We start from the raw sequence: 14,066 nt of genomic DNA, 5'->3' as shown, positions 1-14,066 counted from the left end.
CTCGGCGATTTCCATGCAACCTCCCTGCTACGTCCCCTACGACGCCTCTTGTCCGCTCGGAGAGCGGGGAGGTCTTCGTCGGAGGTTCAGCCAGCAGCCACCAACCCGTTCACGTCGCTCCCACCCTGACGCCTCTCGTCGACCCTATAGGGCCGGGAGGTTTTCGCCAGGGCAAGGCCAACGGTGACATTCCCCCCACGATGCATTGATGCATCTCGTCCTCGAGTGTCCATGTCCTCCGCCGGACCACTCTCCCAGTATCAGCCGCGTGTCGACGATAGCCCCAGCAGGTCCCTTTCGTCTCTCGCGAGACGAAGGGAGGCCGGTATTCCTTTGGCCTCGGACGCTAGCACTCAACCCTTGATAGCCCCAGCTTGTCGTCCCAAAAGGGCGAGGCTGGTATTCGGTAGGCCTCAAGGGGTGCCAGCTGCGGCTGATGGTTTGCCTTTGGTGCTTGTTTGCTCGTCGGGTTTGATCGTCAGGACCGATGAGCATCGTGAGCTTTGCTTGCTTTGCTTTGGTCTTGGAGCTCTGAGCTCCAGCGCTTGTTCAGTGGGTGAGTGGAGCAATGGGCGGCAATGCAGGGCGCTGGAGTACCCCGCAATCGTCATCGGCCAGCTAGGGTCAGCCCAGGAAGCGGCGCCCACGGCCGAATCGCGTCTTTCCTGCTTGAATCCCTGCCGCGCCGGGCTGCGCTTGCCTCATCGTGTGTGAGTGGAGAGCAAGAGCTTCCCGATCGATGATGCAATGGGCACTGCCGGGTGTTCCTGAGCCTCAGGTTCCTCTTGCATGGCAAGATGGCAACAACAAAGTTGTGAACAGAGTTTTCTTCACACCGTTCAGGATGGCTACCAGGCCACCGACGCCTGTGCACAATGTCGTGATCAGAGCAAAATGCCAGCCGCTTTCGAGCTGTCAGCAGACAAATTCGATGCCATGAGCGTGGAGCGTGGGGTCAGCTTACGAAGCGCGATCCTTGTTTTGCTCTCCATGGCGCATGCAGACTTGTGTTGAATCGTACAATCGTGGGCAAGCGCCCTGCTTTTACTGTTTTACACATAACGTGCATTAGGAGGGCCTCCGACGCCCTGAAGAGTTCTATGCTCCGCCAATCGAGCACGGCATTCGTCTGATCGGCTCGCTATCGTCGAATAAGCTTAATAGCAAGGCGTTCTTTTTGATCTTTTTTTTTTGTTGTGTTTTCGGTGGTGTGTGGAGGCATTTCTTCTCAAAATTGCGGTTCCATGCTGCCATCCGACCCCCGTGGGATGAAGCAGCAGGCCAAATTGGAATGCCCTTTTTGGTGGTTGAACAATGGGATGACAGGACGAACATGAAGGAAACACAGACCAGGAAAAAAGGGAAAAACGTTGAAACAGGCGCGAAATCAAAAACCGCAGACTTCAAACACCAGAGGCAACGTACCACCCCCACGCCTCAACAATCTCTTCATCGGGCTCGAGTCGGATCATGTTGGGGAACAGAGGCCGTCCCTCAAAATCAGCATACATATCGTACACGGACCTCGCCTGGCCCGGGTCGTCAATGTCCACTGTACGAAACTCGATCTGCGCCTGCTCAACCATGTCGTCGAGAATTTGCCGGAACTCAGCCGCCAGCCTGAAGGCCTTGATGAGATCGAGCCTCGCCAGCTTCCACGAGCGAAGGCTGTTCGCCCAGGGCCGAAGCATCTGGGCGACCTCCATGCCGACAGTCTCGCCACGCACAACCGGGCCGTCCCGCGGCTGCGAGTGCGGCTCCAAGACCTCCGTCAGCAGGATGTGCCCAACCTTGCTCATGACGCGGTAGAGAACGTCGTCGGCCGTCTCGTCTTCGCCAATCTCTTGGGTGCACTCGGCAAGCCAATCGGCGATCATGAACTGCCTCATTTCGGGCTCCCAGACGGCGGCCTTGTCTCCGAAACGGTCGACGCCGTCGTGGTTGCCCGCCCACCTGAAGCGCTTCGAGTCGAGGGTGCCGTCCAGAAGCTTAATGAGGTTCTTGTACGTGTTCACCCTGATCATTTCTTCCGGCGACCTGTCATCGTCCTCCGAGGAATCCGAGTCATCGTCGGAACTTTCCTCTTCTTCTTCTTCTTCTTCCTCTTCTTCGTCCTCGTCATCTGCGGCACTGGCAGATTCGGCGGTCGTGGGTGCTGGCACGGGGACGGAGACAGGGGAGGGAGGCTGAAGGGGAGGGGGGACTCCACCAAAGACCGGCCCGGCCTGCTCGCTTCCGAAGAAGGGAGGGGCACCAGGTACGCTCATGGCGAAGTCAAAAACCCCTCCGGACCCAATAGGGGAAGGGGACGGGGGAGACGGGGGAGACGGGGGAGGCAGGAAGAGGGAGGGGGACGGGGGAAGGGGGACTTCACCAAAAACCGGCCCGGCCTGCTCGCTTCCGAAGAAGGGAGGGGCACCAGGTACGCTCATGGCGAAGTCAGAGACCCCTCCTGACCCAATAGGGGAAGGAGACGGGGGAGGCAGGAGGAGGGAGGGAGACGGGGGAGCAGCGAGTGCTTCGCCTGGCGCCGGCCCGGCCTGCTCACTTCCGAAGAAAGGAGGGGCACCAGGCACGGCCACGGCGAAGTCGAATGAATAGGTCACTCGCGGCTCTATCGTCCCAGAGATCCCGTGTACGGCCGCGGCAGACTCGGGGAATGAAATGGGCTCCCTGTTGGGAGCCGGCATGACAAACGAGAAGATATCCGAATTCTCGGGTCTCTGTTGTTGTTGCTGCTGTTGCACTTCCTGCTGTCTGGTAGCCTCCCAGCGATCAGCCTCCTCTTGGGCGTCCTGCTCGAAGGCCTCCAGAATGGCAGCTTCCAGGAGTGCTGCCTGTTCTTCTTCCTCCTGCTGCTTTTGCCGTTGCTGCAACTCCTGCAACTGCTGCTGCTCCTGCAACTGCTGCTGCTCTCGCTGCTGTTGTTGCTGGTCGAGAAGCTTTTGCGCCTGACGGGCCGTCTGCTCCTCGAACCAGAGCTGCATATGCTGCTTGTTCAGTAGCTGCTGCTGCTCCTCCTGTTCTTGCTGCTGCAGCCTCTGCTGCGCCTCGTACACTTCCTGTTGCAGTCTCTGCTGCTCCTCTTGTTCTTGCTGCTGCAGTCTTTGCTGATCCTCGTACAGTTCCTGCTCCCGCTGCTTCTGGGCTTCCTAGGCCGCATCCACAGCTTCGACAGGATCGGCGACGGGAACCGTAGGTAGAATCACATCCATCTGACCGACTGGCGAGGCCGGCACGGAGTCGGATGGCAGAGAAGGGAGGTCGTCGGGCAGCATCCCGAGGGGTTCAACTGTAAGGGAAGGGAGGGCAGGTATGGGTAACATTCCCAAGAAAGCGGTCTCAGTGTTGCCGGGGACAGAGACGGGGGCGAAGACGGGGGAGGCCGGACAGGCGACGGATAACGTTCCCAAGCATGGAGAGGAGGGAGGAGCGGCGACGATGGGTAACGTTCCCAAGCATGGAGAGGAAGGAGGAGCGGCGGCAACGGGTAACGTTCCCAAGCATGGAGCGGAAGGAGGAGGAAAGACGATGGAGGCGATGTCGGCAGAAGGTACGGGTAACGTTCCCAAGCGAGAGACGGCATCATCAGTCGAGTCGAGGTGGCAGCGGACGCGAGGCGAGGACGGAGGAGAGCTGCCGAGGGAGAGCAAGGCCGACTGAGAAGCCAGCGGAGGAGAGGAGGGCGCGACGACGTCAGGGGCGTCGATGGAGAGAGAGGAGAGGTCGGTGACCAGCTGGGTGTCCCGGAGAGCCTCGATCTGCTCGGACGAGAGGTGGGTGCCGACGGTGACGGCCAAAGCCTTGTCGTTGGCGTACAACCCCTCGTACATGAGCTGCTGCTTTGCCTGTAGCGCAGCTGCCGTCTCTTCGAGGGCGAGGAAGTCGTTGGGGGCGCCAAGAGATGTGACAGCCGTCTCAAATTGAGCCAGAACCTGGGATGGTCAGTTGTGAACTAGGGGTGAAACATTGGACGATCATGACGACGAGATGGAGGTGAGAAGGAAGAAGAGAAATGCTCAAGGAAGAAGAGAGGAGAGATGAAGGAACAGGAGATTTCAGACATACCGACACATCCTCGTTGCCAAAAGTGGTCTGGATGACATTCTGCATCTTGGCCATGATGCCCTTGATCAGCTTCTCGGCGACCGACACCATGGAGATGACCTCGATGGTGGGCTGGACGCAGGCGGTATGGAGGTTGAGGGCCGACGCGGCGATGGCGAGCTCAGACGCGGACGCCGAGGGCGCCGAGGCCACGGCGGCATAGGTGGGAAGGAGGTCGTGGGAAGACATTGTGGGTTATGCACAGATGTCGAGGGAACCGGGTGATGAAAGTAAAATTGAGGGAGTATCAAAAGAAAGGGTTCAGGGCGATGGCGACGATGAAGATGCGGAAACGTGGTTGGGAGCGAAAACTTTGTCGGAAACGATATCTCTGTTGCTGGGAAGCGGGCGATATAAAGTGGCGGACGAAGTTGAAGGGGAGAAAAAGGGAAACTATAGTTTTCGGGAAGCAAAAGGTTGGATGGGACTCGGAGGTCGGGGCCAGGGCAGGAACGGAGTCGCAGGCAAGAACGGAGTCGCAGGCAGCTTCATTCACTGATTCTAGGGTTGTATGGGACGCGCCTAGTCATCGAGACTCTCTCTAGGACAGGGCCTCGTATATTTTAGCACTGGGTCAGAGAGGAACAAAGCGAGAATCTGATCAACGCCTACGTTCTCCTTTGAAAAGAAGGGAATACTGTCTTGACGTATGAGTACAAGCCCATTGGTAAACTAGCTACCGAGGCATAGTCTCAACCCAGCGACCTAGCCACGTATAACCTGTGATAATTGTTTTGGAAGGAGCGCATACTGTGACTCGAAGCTGTTTTGCTCCAGAGGAAGGAGCGGCAAAGGTTTGCCTCAGGGAGACTTGGTATTGCTCGGTTGGGCGACCCATTACAGTCTGGGGTGCAACCATGCATCACATCTTGAGATGTACAAAGAGTCACGATAACATGGCCATTTGGAGTGTTGATGACTGGGTATTCCTTACTGTTGAGATGGTGATAATACGTCCGGCAGCCTAGATTGTCAGTCATGCACTCATATCTTGCAAATAGGCTAGATCTGATAGATCGTCACATGTCATTCATCATGTTCGTCGCAAGTTGATCTAGAGGTTGATCTGGAACACTATGCAAACAAGCTGCGTCCTCCATGGATCTGAACCAGAAGAAATGGCATCCCCGAGAACATGACATCACATCAAACAAATCATCAAAAGGCCTGAATCAGCCTGCATTTCTCACCTTGGCTGTCACCATCAGCGGCCCCTTGAGATCACTGACCCCAACACTGAACATCTCAGGCAGCTTCCCGCGGAACCCACCGCGGGCCGCCACCTGCCGCTCCTCTGCGTTCGCCATCTCAAACTCAAACTCGCGCAGCAACGTGGCGGCGAGCTTGTAAATGTTGCTCAGCGCCAGCGTCTTGCCGATGCACTGTCGGCTGCCGAGGCCGAAGTGCATCATGTAGCGGGCACGGGCGGCCGTGGCGTCGTCATCCCAGCGCGAGGGGTCGAAGACGTCGTGGTCATCGCCCCAGACGCGCGGGTTGTGGTGGAAGGCGTGGCCGCAGACAGCGACGTCCATCTGGTGCCATTGATGTTAATGAAGACTGTTGCCAATCTCAACAGCCTTGACATGCAGGTCAAGGGGCATACATACCCCCTGCTGGATGTGGCGGCCGCTGATGAACACGCCCTCGGGCTCCATGACGCGGCGCTCTAGCGGCATGGTGAAGACGGGCGTCAGGCGAAAGTTTTCACGCACGCAGGCGCGGAGGTACGGGAGGTGAGTCTCGACCTGTGTGATGCTGTACGCGGGCCTGTCGTCATCTAAGGGCGGGAGACTGTCGCTGACCTCGCGCGCACACGCTGCCAGGGCCTCTGGGTTGCGCAGGAGGTTGGAAAAGAGCAGAGTGGCCGTGGCGCTGGTGCTATGCGTGCCTGCAGCGCTGAGAGTAGGGGATGAGTCCCATCATGTCAGATGCGTCTGGCCTCGTGTCTCATTTGAGAGTGCTTTGGGGGGCATGGGACTCACAGCAATCCGAACGCCTCGGCCTCGAGGTCGATCCTCGGCATGTGCTCGCCCGTATCGGGATGCTTCGCCTGGATCAGTCTCGTCAGGATGTCTGGTCTGTGGCCCGCGCCCTGCTCCTTGACCTGTCCCAGGCGGCGCTCGACGCACTCGGACGCCAGCTGCGTGACCTCAGCGCGGCTTCGGAAGAGATCTTGCAGTCCGGCGTGCGGCACCAGGGGAAGCCACCGCTTCAACCTTTGGGTCATGGACGGCCAGGCGCCCGTAACGGACCCGAGTAGCGTGTGCGGCACAACGCGCGGCACCAGCGACTCGTCGTGCGAGACCTGCACGCCAAAGGAACGGCTGAAGGCGAGCTCGCCGATGACATCGATGGTGTAGTAGTGGAAGAGCTTCTTGAGGTCAAAGGGACGCCCGTCTCGCGCGAAGCCGTCGATCCGATGCCGCAGGAGCTTGACGTTGGCGTCGAGATAGTGCTCCATTTCCTTGACGCTGCTAATGGAGAAGCCGTGCGACATGTGGCGGCGGTGGACGGCATGGCGCTTCGAGGCAACGCCCGGACTGTTAGCAAAAGCGACATCACGATGACTGTCATGGCCGCCCCACACTGGCGGGACTCACGTCGTCAGATCTCATTCCGAAGAGATTGGGCTTTTTGCCACCGAAAGCTTCGTAGAATTCTGTCTTGGGGAACCGACGGCCACCCTTCTGGTAGATGATGGGCACGGCCTCCTTGGCCGTAATGCTGAGCTTGTTGGGCCCATAACGCACAAACTCGCCATACCTCTCGTGGAGCTGGGTCAGGGTGTATGGCTGTTGCAAGGTGAGGTACTGCTGAACCTGCCAGAGATCTGTGAGAGATGCCAGTAGCGGGCCGGGATAGCCCGCCAGCGGGTGAAGGAATTGCTGGTACACGATGTAGGCGACCAGGAGGATGAAGACCACCCCAGAGGCTATGCCCAAGAGGGCCGAGGGGCTATTGAATAATTCTCCTCGTAGGAATGGCATGATGGACGATTTAGACGCGGGCAAAAGCGCAATGCCGATGAACCCGTTGGGACAAGACATGCTTGGGCTTGGGCATCTCCGTGCCTCTATTTCTATTCCTCCTATTCCATTCATTACTCTTGCATTGGGGTACTGCCGAGCTTCCCGATCCATGTGGGATGGGGTCTCTCAGAGGCAGGGATCAAGCTTCATAAGCCTCGAACGAAGCGCTATGTAACATGGCCCCGAACGTAGCGCGGAGCTTATACTTCGGGCACTAAACAATAAGGACGGTTATTTGCTCGGCACTTGTTGGTTATTTGTTCTGCTCAACAGGGGGGAAGCCACAAAAAACGGGGACAAAGCCACGAGCATAGCTCTACTACTAAACTTAGCCACAGCGCCGATATGTATGTACCTATCTTTTCTCTGATGCACTCGAGTCATCTATGAATTCATGCTACAAGACCCGTGTACCGTGAAGTGCCTCTACGACTACTGCCACGTAGCTATCCCAGGGCGCGCCGCAGTTCCAGCAGCAGACGCAGTAGCAGTTCTAGGGCGATTAGCCCGGGCCATATGCTTCAGGGCCTCTGGAGACTATAGAAGCCATAACCAGCAACCATGAGGGTTCTGAATAGCTGCATCAGGGCTGCTAATAGCCGCTTAGCGACTCGCCTATTTCGCTATTCTTCGAGTAACTCGAGTGTACACGGAAAAAGGGTAGGTATATCGACGCCACAGCTAATCTTGCTAGTAGAGCTATGTTTGTGGCTTTCTCCCTAGGCAGAGCAAATATCCAACAAAGGCTAAGCAAAAAGTCGTCCTCCCTCCTAAATAAGCCCCTGACATGTGGGACATCCATACTAAATAAAGTAGGTACCTAGGTAGGATGTCTAAGGTACCTAAAATACCACCACAGCCCCACTTGTTTACCCCGCCTTCTGTGGTCATCGTCTGGGCTTCAATGTGGGGAAGCGTTGAAGTCTTTGTAAGTCTCGTCAATATTCCTAGCTTTGCGCCACAAGAGCAAGTGCCCAGAGCACCCATGGAAAGCATAAATACGGGTATCGAGCTTCCTTAGCCTCGAAAGCCTGCTACTTAGGAGGCGTGATCTGTGGCTGTTTCCTGGCCCCCGGGAATCTCACGTTTGCCACTGCGAATCCATGTGGGAGGAGTAGTCGTTTCCATTAAAGGGTGTACAAACCTGTTTCGACACAATAAGTAATTACAGCTTTGAAGTCGGCGATCATTAAATGGTGTCAGGGCTAGTATAGTTCCTGTTAATGTTAAGGCGAGTCCTGGTGCCGTTGACAGAAGCCGGTGATCCTAATGCCGGTCTGGGACCTTATGTGTCTTTTGACCCTGCAAGCAATGTAAAGGTTCGCAGAAATGGCACAGAAGCAATCCCTGTGCCCTAGCTAGTAAGCCCGAACTGACAATAGTTGGGGAATCTCCGTCTCTTCACAGTGCATACGCCATCGTAGCTCCCCATTAATCACAAACATCTTCCCACGTTCGGCAACGTCTTGAAGCGCATATCCAACCAAGTTTGCGTCAAAGCAGCGTAAACGCGAAGACCCAAGACCGTCATCAAGCCACGCAGAGACTTCGGAGAACGTAAAAATAGACAGATAGAGCTCCAGCACTAGCCTTCATCTTCCTGCTACCATCAGCGCTACGCGACCTATAGAAAATTTTCCAGACAGGTCTCCCAGTCCATCTCATACTACAGCAGCTCTAACTCTCAGGCTATCAAACCTTCCGTTGAGGATTTCTGTTATCATTGTACAGAAGCTAAACACGTGAAACTAAAGACGTCTTCAGGACTTGACCTTTTTGTGCTGCTTGCTGTCCCTCGACCGGCTGGCAAGGCTTCACGTACGTCTGCTTCTCCTCCGACTTCCTTTCCGCCTCTTCTATGTGGCCGACGACGCAGTTTCCCCGAGCTGGTAAGGATCACGTCTTGAGGTTCAGGTTTTGATTGCTGTGTATTTTCTTTTCGTGGAAGTTTCATGCTGACCTCGCTGATGTGGCAGTATTTGGCCAGCGACTTCCCCACATGGGCACCACTAGCACCGTAACGGCGATGGGTCAAAGTTATGAACGGCCTCAGAAAAAGTCCAGAAAACCCTGGAAAACGTATTTATCAAGAAGAATTTAAATCTCACTAGTGCTATCTCGCGGTGTGGAGAGCCTTCATAGGTACCTAGCAGCACTCGTAAAGTTGATGTACCTATTGAGCATTTGACGGTGAGGCCACAAGAGGGCCAATAGATCATGTATTAATCAAGCCGTGCCTGGTCGAGAATGACAAACATCACGTTTTACATACAACTAGATTATATAGTTGCCGTAGTCGGCTCAGCAAATCTGAGGTTTCCACCTCAATTTATTGTTCAAAAGCACAATATGCCGATGACTTCTGCGGCCCAGACGTGGAATACGGAGCTAGACAAGTCACGCTTTGCCAGTGCACTCTGATAATTCCAGTCATCGTTTTATCACGATCAAATACGAATGAAATCAGTCTTTGTTGGGATCGTTGTGATTCATCATCCCCTTCGGATACAGAAAAGTCTCGCAGCATATAACCGCTTATTTCAAACCATCAGGGAACATAATCTGAACAACTTAAGTGTTTACCTGACACACAAAAGTTTGGGATCGATGTGTTTGAGAATCAGCTCGACCTCTTCATCAAGCATTTCAAGTATATGCTCAGGGGGGTATTCTGGCTGCCAGCCAATTAAGCGGCCATGCTTTGCAGTATAAGTTGATCTGAGGAGTTTCACGATCAGCTTAGCCATCTTTTCAGTCTAGTTTTGGGGCATTTCTTACTCTCCACTTATCTTCACAACAACTGACGATGGCTCGACATTGAGCGCTTCCGCCATTTTCTTCAGCGCGCCGTCAGCGGCAGGTCGAACGGTCGCGTCCTTAATGATGTTTCTCTTTACTAGAGCTTTGGCGATGGACGCGTATATCTCGTCCCAGAACACTCGTCCTGATGACGCCAGATAGTAACCGTACTTCCCATGTCCAGGCTTATCGTCACGCAATATAGCTTTGACAAGAGTCGTGTACAAGGAAATACAATCAGAGATGTGGCAAACCGCCCAGGCCTGGAATAACTCGTTAGCTCTTGTAATTATGCGTACCGTTTGCGATGTTCAGCTGTTTACCTGGCGTTCCGAGCCAATTTTGTAGACGTGACCGGAACCTTGGGCTGCCACTACAACGTCGACAGTCTGAATGGAAATCTTATTTCCGAAACCAGTACCTTCACCATCTGAATCTTTTGTCAACATTGTTCTTGCTGCCAAGGGAGCGCAAGTATGGGACCACATACAAACAATACAGGGCGAGAGGAGATACAGCCGAACATCGTATTCCTCTGCAGCTTCAACGAGCCTGCAATTGGTTTCAACGGACTGCCAAAGCGGATGCCTGTTAGACTTTCTTTTCGGAAGCTGCCATGCCTGAGGATTGACATACTGCCTTCATCTCCTTGAATTGGGTTTTCTGCTTTGATTGAATGGTGTACAAGTTTGGATCCGTGTCCAACAGAAGCTCATCCGTGGGCGCCCCCGCCAAGCTGGAGAACTGTTTTGTTCCTGTGGTCTGGCTTGAAGGTTAGATGTGCGTACAAGTCCATAAACGCGTTGGTTCACTTACAAAGATGAGATGAACATCTTGTCCCGTGGCCTTCTTCAGAGCGGACAGGCCCTTGATGAATGCGAAAGGGCCGTCTGCCGTGTAGGCGTCGATGAGGTATAACACAATCGTGATACTGTTATCAATGATAAGCTTTGCAACATCATCCTCTTGTAGAGAGGATCGCACTGGCTCGGCGCCATAGAGCTTCTCGACTGCTGTAGCTTGATCATCGGTGCGAACAAGAGCAAGCAATCGACCATATCCGGAAATCTGCGCCTTCGTCCAGGACTGAAGAAGAGACCCGCCAAGATATCCTGACCCACCGGTGATGAGGATATTGGCTGCCATGTCCGTGTGGAAGTGGGACAAATGGGGCAGGCGCGCAAGTACCGGAATAAATGTAGACAGATGATCTGACTTCTGGCTGTATGATTCACCAAGATTCGCGGGCAGGCGTTCGGCCCAAGGTATTTATGTCTGCACCTGCCAGGCCCTTTCTTTGTTGATTTCAAAGTTGGTATACTGCTGATCAATTTTCCTGAACACGATGGCAACTGACTAATGAGACGCTGTTCCTCTGGCTCCAATTTTCTACTTGCGATATTCTTGGCTTAACGAGCAGGTAGCCGCGTGCATAGCCTGGGAGAAGTAAACTGGCACTATTTTGGGGGCATCTCCATGAGCCACCCTTCCAACCCCTCTAAAAGCGGAAGGCACTCCATCCATCAACGTCGCCTATACACGCGACAGATATTTCGTTGTTTTAATTTAGCGCCAAGGCCAGCTTCCTCTTGTCTTGTCTTTTTTTTTCCACAGTAACAGACTTTCTATATGTAGATCGAGCAGTCTTCCGATTCATTTGCCCTTCTTTCCTTTGGTTGACCCAGCTTTTCCTCTAAACGTGAAAGTGGAAGAGACATGCAGGCAGCTAGGAAACGGTTCAACCCCAACCCCTACGCCAAGGAGCGGGACCAAAGGCCATAAAGGGGTGTTAAAGCTCCAGATGGCGGAGGCATCGATGCCAAATGTGAATCATGGCGAAGTAATCGTTGGAATTCCCTCTGCGAGTTTGAATTTTCGTGATACAAACGGTTGGGTCTTGATCGTATTTTCGACCTCTGATTACCAAGCAGATGACCAAGCGGAGAGGGAGGAGGGGAGGGCGGGGTTGATGGTGGTGATGGAAGTCATGATGAATAAGCAATGCCCAGTGGCGCGGGAACAAAAGATTTCAATGAACACACCGAACAGTTGTGGGTGAAGGCTGCGGACATCACGACTTTCTCGCGCAATCCACAGCTGTCATGCCCTGTTCCGGCATGGCCAGCACCGTAGTCGCCTGCAAAACGTCCCGTTTTGGCGAGTGTGCTTGCGTGCTGTCTATCTTGAACCAGACTCTGACTGCATTGCTTTTGGTGGTATCATATCTTGCATCGGCCAGCGCAGCGGGAAGGAGGATGAGGAGGAGCAGGTCGACAGGCTGAACGTCAACATGGCCGCATTGCGCAGGACCATCAGCCCCAAGGGCATGATCAATGGGTCGAGAGAGCGGTTCGCGGAGATGCTCAGGTCTACGCGTAGGAGAGGATCTAGCCCATCGTGAGCAAGACGTTCAATTTTGACGAGATAGGAGGCGTTCAGCTCATAAAAGGGGTAAATGTTTTGGCAAAGTCATCAAGAAGATCGCGGAGAAACAGGCAAGCAAAGCGGAATAAAAAGTCAACCATAGAATGAGGTTACTCGGTACATTTTCCCATCAACCGCATTCGGACCAACGCCAGGATGGCGAAAAAGAGAAGGACATTTCAGTACTGAAGATCTGTGACGTGGTCTTATTGTTAGATATTTATCGAGAATACTGTTCAAGAAACCAATCTGAAAAACATAGTTCGGCATCAATTTTATCTTCCGTGACATGGTTGAAAATGGATAATTTACTCAATGAATACCGAGCACGTAGCTTTTACTACCGAGAACGAGAAAGAAAACGATGAGGAATCGTATAATGGTCTACTTAATGTATGCGGATTTTTGATAGTTTCTCCAAATTTACGTAAATCCATGTTCAACTGCCATGACATAACAAGACGAACGTAGTCTCTGTCCTCAGTCCTCCTCCGGTAGTCCGACGAGCCTGAGGGAGTCTCTCCACAGCCTCAAAGCTTTTTCAAAATCGAATGCCCACGGAGCATACCCCTTAGAGGTCAGCTTGTCCTCTCCTTCGACGTGCGGCTCTGCGACTTCGCAGTCAACGAGATACCTACCACTCTGATGCTGCAGGTTCTTCCCGACAGCGGCGAGAACCGTGGTAGCAGCACCTTGTTCGACGCTCTTCATCGTAGGGTAGATGTAATCCATACCCTTGAAGGCATCCGGAGGCATGTGACGAGTGAGGCCGGTGACGATGATACCAGGGTGAACACTGGTCCCATGTAAATGACGTGAGCCGAAGCGGCGCTCGATTTCGTTAGCCAAGTAGATATCAGCCGTCTTTGATTGGCCGTATGCTACATTAGCATCGTACGTGGTCTTCTCAAAGTTGTAGTCACTAGTGTCGCTTATGCCGTAGAAGAGGTGAGCAGTGGACGCGAGGCTGACGACGCGAGATGGAAGTTCGGAGGAAGCGTTGGCAAGAAGACCCGGCTCGAGGATCTTAAAGAGTAGGAAGTGCGAAAGATAGTTGGTCCCAAAGTGAAGTTCGTGGCCATCCGCACTACGGCGAAGCTCAGGGATCCCCATAATACCAGCGTTATTAACAAGAAGGTGGATCCGTGTAGAGGTCTTCTCCAGGATGGCCTTGCCAGCCGAACGGACAGAGTCGAGGGAGTTTTGATCCATTTAGATAACCTCCATGCGGGTAGGATCGAAGAAATCAGCCAACGCAGCTTTGGCCTTGGGGATGTCTCGCGCCGTGAAGAACAGGTTAGCCCCGGTGAGGGCAAGAGCCCGGGCCGTCTCGATACCTATGCCAGAGGACGCTCCAGTGATAACGATATTCTGGCCGACAAGCTTTCCCTCAGCTTCCTGATCCTTGACTATCTGGACAGCCGTCGGACGAGCATCCCCGGGTCCCTGTGGTGTCTTGTGGGCTTCAGCGTAGCGGGACATTGGTAAGTCGGTTGTCTCGGATTGGAAATTCCGGATTGAACAATATGCGTGAGGTTTGGGGAAATTAAGTCTGATATATGGAGTTGCAATTGCCGGATAACTTGTCTCGCAGGTCTTATGGAACTGGAAGCAGAGTCGCCAATTTGGATATCCTGCCATGGAGACTGGGCGAAGTTGAAGGTTCTGGAACTGTTGGAGAAATGATCAAAGATAGATCTCAAAGCA

General features: G+C 53.8%; 4 protein-coding genes across 4 annotated transcripts; all 4 read right to left on the bottom strand.

Moving 5' to 3' along the window:
• Window positions 1-1,403: 1,403 nt before the first annotated feature.
• Window positions 1,404-4,296, bottom strand: VDAG_06024 (uncharacterized protein; the record flags this gene model as incomplete). Its single annotated transcript, XM_009659038.1, has 3 exons — window positions 1,404-3,152; window positions 3,210-3,935; window positions 4,069-4,296. 3 exons carry the CDS (start codon window positions 4,294-4,296, stop codon window positions 1,404-1,406), a joined length of 2,703 nt encoding a protein of 900 aa, XP_009657333.1.
• Window positions 4,297-4,737: 441 nt separating this feature from the next.
• VDAG_06023 (isotrichodermin C-15 hydroxylase) lies at window positions 4,738-7,094 on the bottom strand (the record flags this gene model as incomplete). Its single annotated transcript, XM_009659037.1, has 4 exons — window positions 4,738-5,639; window positions 5,715-6,003; window positions 6,090-6,628; window positions 6,708-7,094. The coding sequence occupies 4 exons, from the start codon at window positions 7,092-7,094 to the stop codon at window positions 5,280-5,282; spliced, it is 1,575 nt and encodes a 524-aa protein (XP_009657332.1). The 3' UTR covers window positions 4,738-5,279.
• A 2,497-nt stretch (window positions 7,095-9,591) lies between these two features.
• Window positions 9,592-11,161, bottom strand: VDAG_06022 (uncharacterized protein). Its single transcript, XM_009659036.1, has 6 exons — window positions 10,752-11,161; window positions 10,572-10,697; window positions 10,426-10,507; window positions 10,259-10,365; window positions 9,915-10,198; window positions 9,592-9,854 (listed from the first exon to the last, which is right to left on the bottom strand). The coding sequence occupies exons 1-6, from the start codon at window positions 11,079-11,081 to the stop codon at window positions 9,716-9,718; spliced, it is 1,068 nt and encodes a 355-aa protein (XP_009657331.1). The 5' UTR covers window positions 11,082-11,161; the 3' UTR covers window positions 9,592-9,715.
• Window positions 11,162-12,006: 845 nt separating this feature from the next.
• Window positions 12,007-13,841, bottom strand: VDAG_06021 (retinol dehydrogenase; the record flags this gene model as incomplete). Its single annotated transcript, XM_009659035.1, has 3 exons — window positions 12,007-12,322; window positions 12,928-13,457; window positions 13,581-13,841. 3 exons carry the CDS (start codon window positions 13,839-13,841, stop codon window positions 12,007-12,009), a joined length of 1,107 nt encoding a protein of 368 aa, XP_009657330.1.
• Between the last annotated feature and the right edge of the window lie 225 nt (window positions 13,842-14,066).

Source organism: Verticillium dahliae, genomic scaffold, assembly GCF_000150675.1.
Source record: "Verticillium dahliae VdLs.17 supercont1.13 genomic scaffold, whole genome shotgun sequence".
NCBI classification, from domain to species: domain Eukaryota; kingdom Fungi; phylum Ascomycota; class Sordariomycetes; order Glomerellales; family Plectosphaerellaceae; genus Verticillium; species Verticillium dahliae.
This window is presented reverse-complemented; position numbering and strand designations above follow the sequence as displayed.

What these genes read in the sequence shown, in the direction of transcription:
- VDAG_06022 (XM_009659036.1), bottom strand. Translation starts at nt 11,081, where the DNA reads ATGGCAGCCAATATCCTCATCACCGGTGGGTCAGGATATCTTGGCGGG. An exon ending in CCTCTCGCCCTGTATTGTTT is followed by an intron (nt 10,366 to 10,425) that starts GTATGTGGTCCC and finishes CAAAAGATTCAG; the next exon opens with ATGGTGAAGGTACTGGTTTC. An exon ending in GTTGTGAAGATAAGTGGAGA is followed by an intron (nt 9,855 to 9,914) that starts GTAAGAAATGCC and finishes GAAACTCCTCAG; the next exon opens with ATCAACTTATACTGCAAAGC.